General features: G+C 71.4%; 1 protein-coding gene across 1 annotated transcript in view; it reads right to left on the minus strand.

Moving 5' to 3' along the window:
• Positions 1–1,126, minus strand: part of LOC110387816 (ras GTPase-activating-like protein IQGAP3) — a 21,269-nt gene extending 20,143 nt beyond the window's left edge. The window contains exons 1-5 of the mRNA XM_021376428.1: positions 1,010–1,126; positions 707–885; positions 456–534; positions 202–365; positions 3–111 (exon numbers count right to left, since the gene is read on the minus strand). Coding sequence (XP_021232103.1) covers positions 3–111; positions 202–365; positions 456–534; positions 707–826 — 472 coding nt within the window. The 5' untranslated portion in view covers positions 827–885; positions 1,010–1,126. The remainder of the gene's footprint in view (positions 1–2; positions 112–201; positions 366–455; positions 535–706; positions 886–1,009) is intronic.

The following is a 1,136-nucleotide window of genomic DNA, read 5'->3' on the forward strand; positions in this document are numbered from 1 at the left end:
ACATCCCCCCCGCTCCCGCTCACTGGCTCTCTCCTCCTCGCCCGTCTCGTTGGCTGCCCGGATGCCCATGGCCACCTCCTCCTCATCCAGCAGCTCCACGTAGCCGAGCTCCTGTGGGTGCAGAAAGGATTGTGACCCCCCCCCGCCTCCAGCTCCAACCCCAACCCCCCCAGCGTGGACACCGCTGCTCCGAGCCCCCACCAGAGCCTTCTGCTGCCGCTGGGCGCTGAGCAGCTCCAGGCAGAGCTGCAGGTTGTCCCGCTGGAGGGGGGGGAGGCTCAGCGCGGGGTCCTGCAGCGCGCGGTGCAGCATCGGCGCGTCCCCTCTCCGCACAGCATCGTCCACCTCCTCCAGAGCCGCGTGAGCTGGGGGGGCAGGGGGACACAGCAAGGATCAGAGCGAGCCCCTGCCCTGAACACAGCCGACATCTCCCCATGGGAACGTCCCCCGCTCACCGTTCACCCTGCTGATGTTCTCCTGGATCTCAGCCTGTGTCAGGCAGCGCTTGTATGCATCCTCCCCGCCTGCTGGGACCTGTGGGTGCCGTGCAGTCACCGCCCCGCGCCCTCCGCTCGCTTCCCCACCCGCATCCCCAAGGAGGAATAAAAAACCCAAAGAACAAAACCCCGTTTCCCGCTGTTTTTCCCCCGTCCCGGCCCTGCCGGAGCCGCGTGCCGCCCTCGCCCCGCGCTTCCCCGCTTCTCACCCGCTCCCCGGCGCCGCTGCCCTTCTCCTCCTGGGCCCGGTGCAGCGCATCCTGGTACGCGGCCGCCAGCGCCGGGCGCAGCCCCCGCAGCATCGCCCCGGGATGGAGCAGGGCCTCCATGGTCCCCCCCGCGTCCCCGCGCCGCACGGCCACGTTGATGGCCAGCACGGCCGCGTGCACTGCAAACGGGGCACAACAGGGAAATGCGAGGCTGCCCGCCCGCCGAGACCCCCCCAGGCCGGCCCCACATCTGGGGGCTGGGGGGGGTCGGGGGGGCAGGGGGAGGCCCCCAGCACGCGTCACCTGCGGCCTCGTCCAGCGAGAGCTCGTCGGCCAGGATGCCCCCGATGCGGCCGAACGCGGGCAGCTGCAGCCCCAGCTTCTCCAGCTCCCGCCCCGCGTCGCTGATCTCCTCCTCTGGAGCAGGAGC

The sequence above is a fragment of the Numida meleagris genome, chromosome 24 (assembly GCF_002078875.1).
Source record: "Numida meleagris isolate 19003 breed g44 Domestic line chromosome 24, NumMel1.0, whole genome shotgun sequence".
Classification (NCBI taxonomy): Eukaryota; Metazoa; Chordata; class Aves; order Galliformes; family Numididae; genus Numida; species Numida meleagris.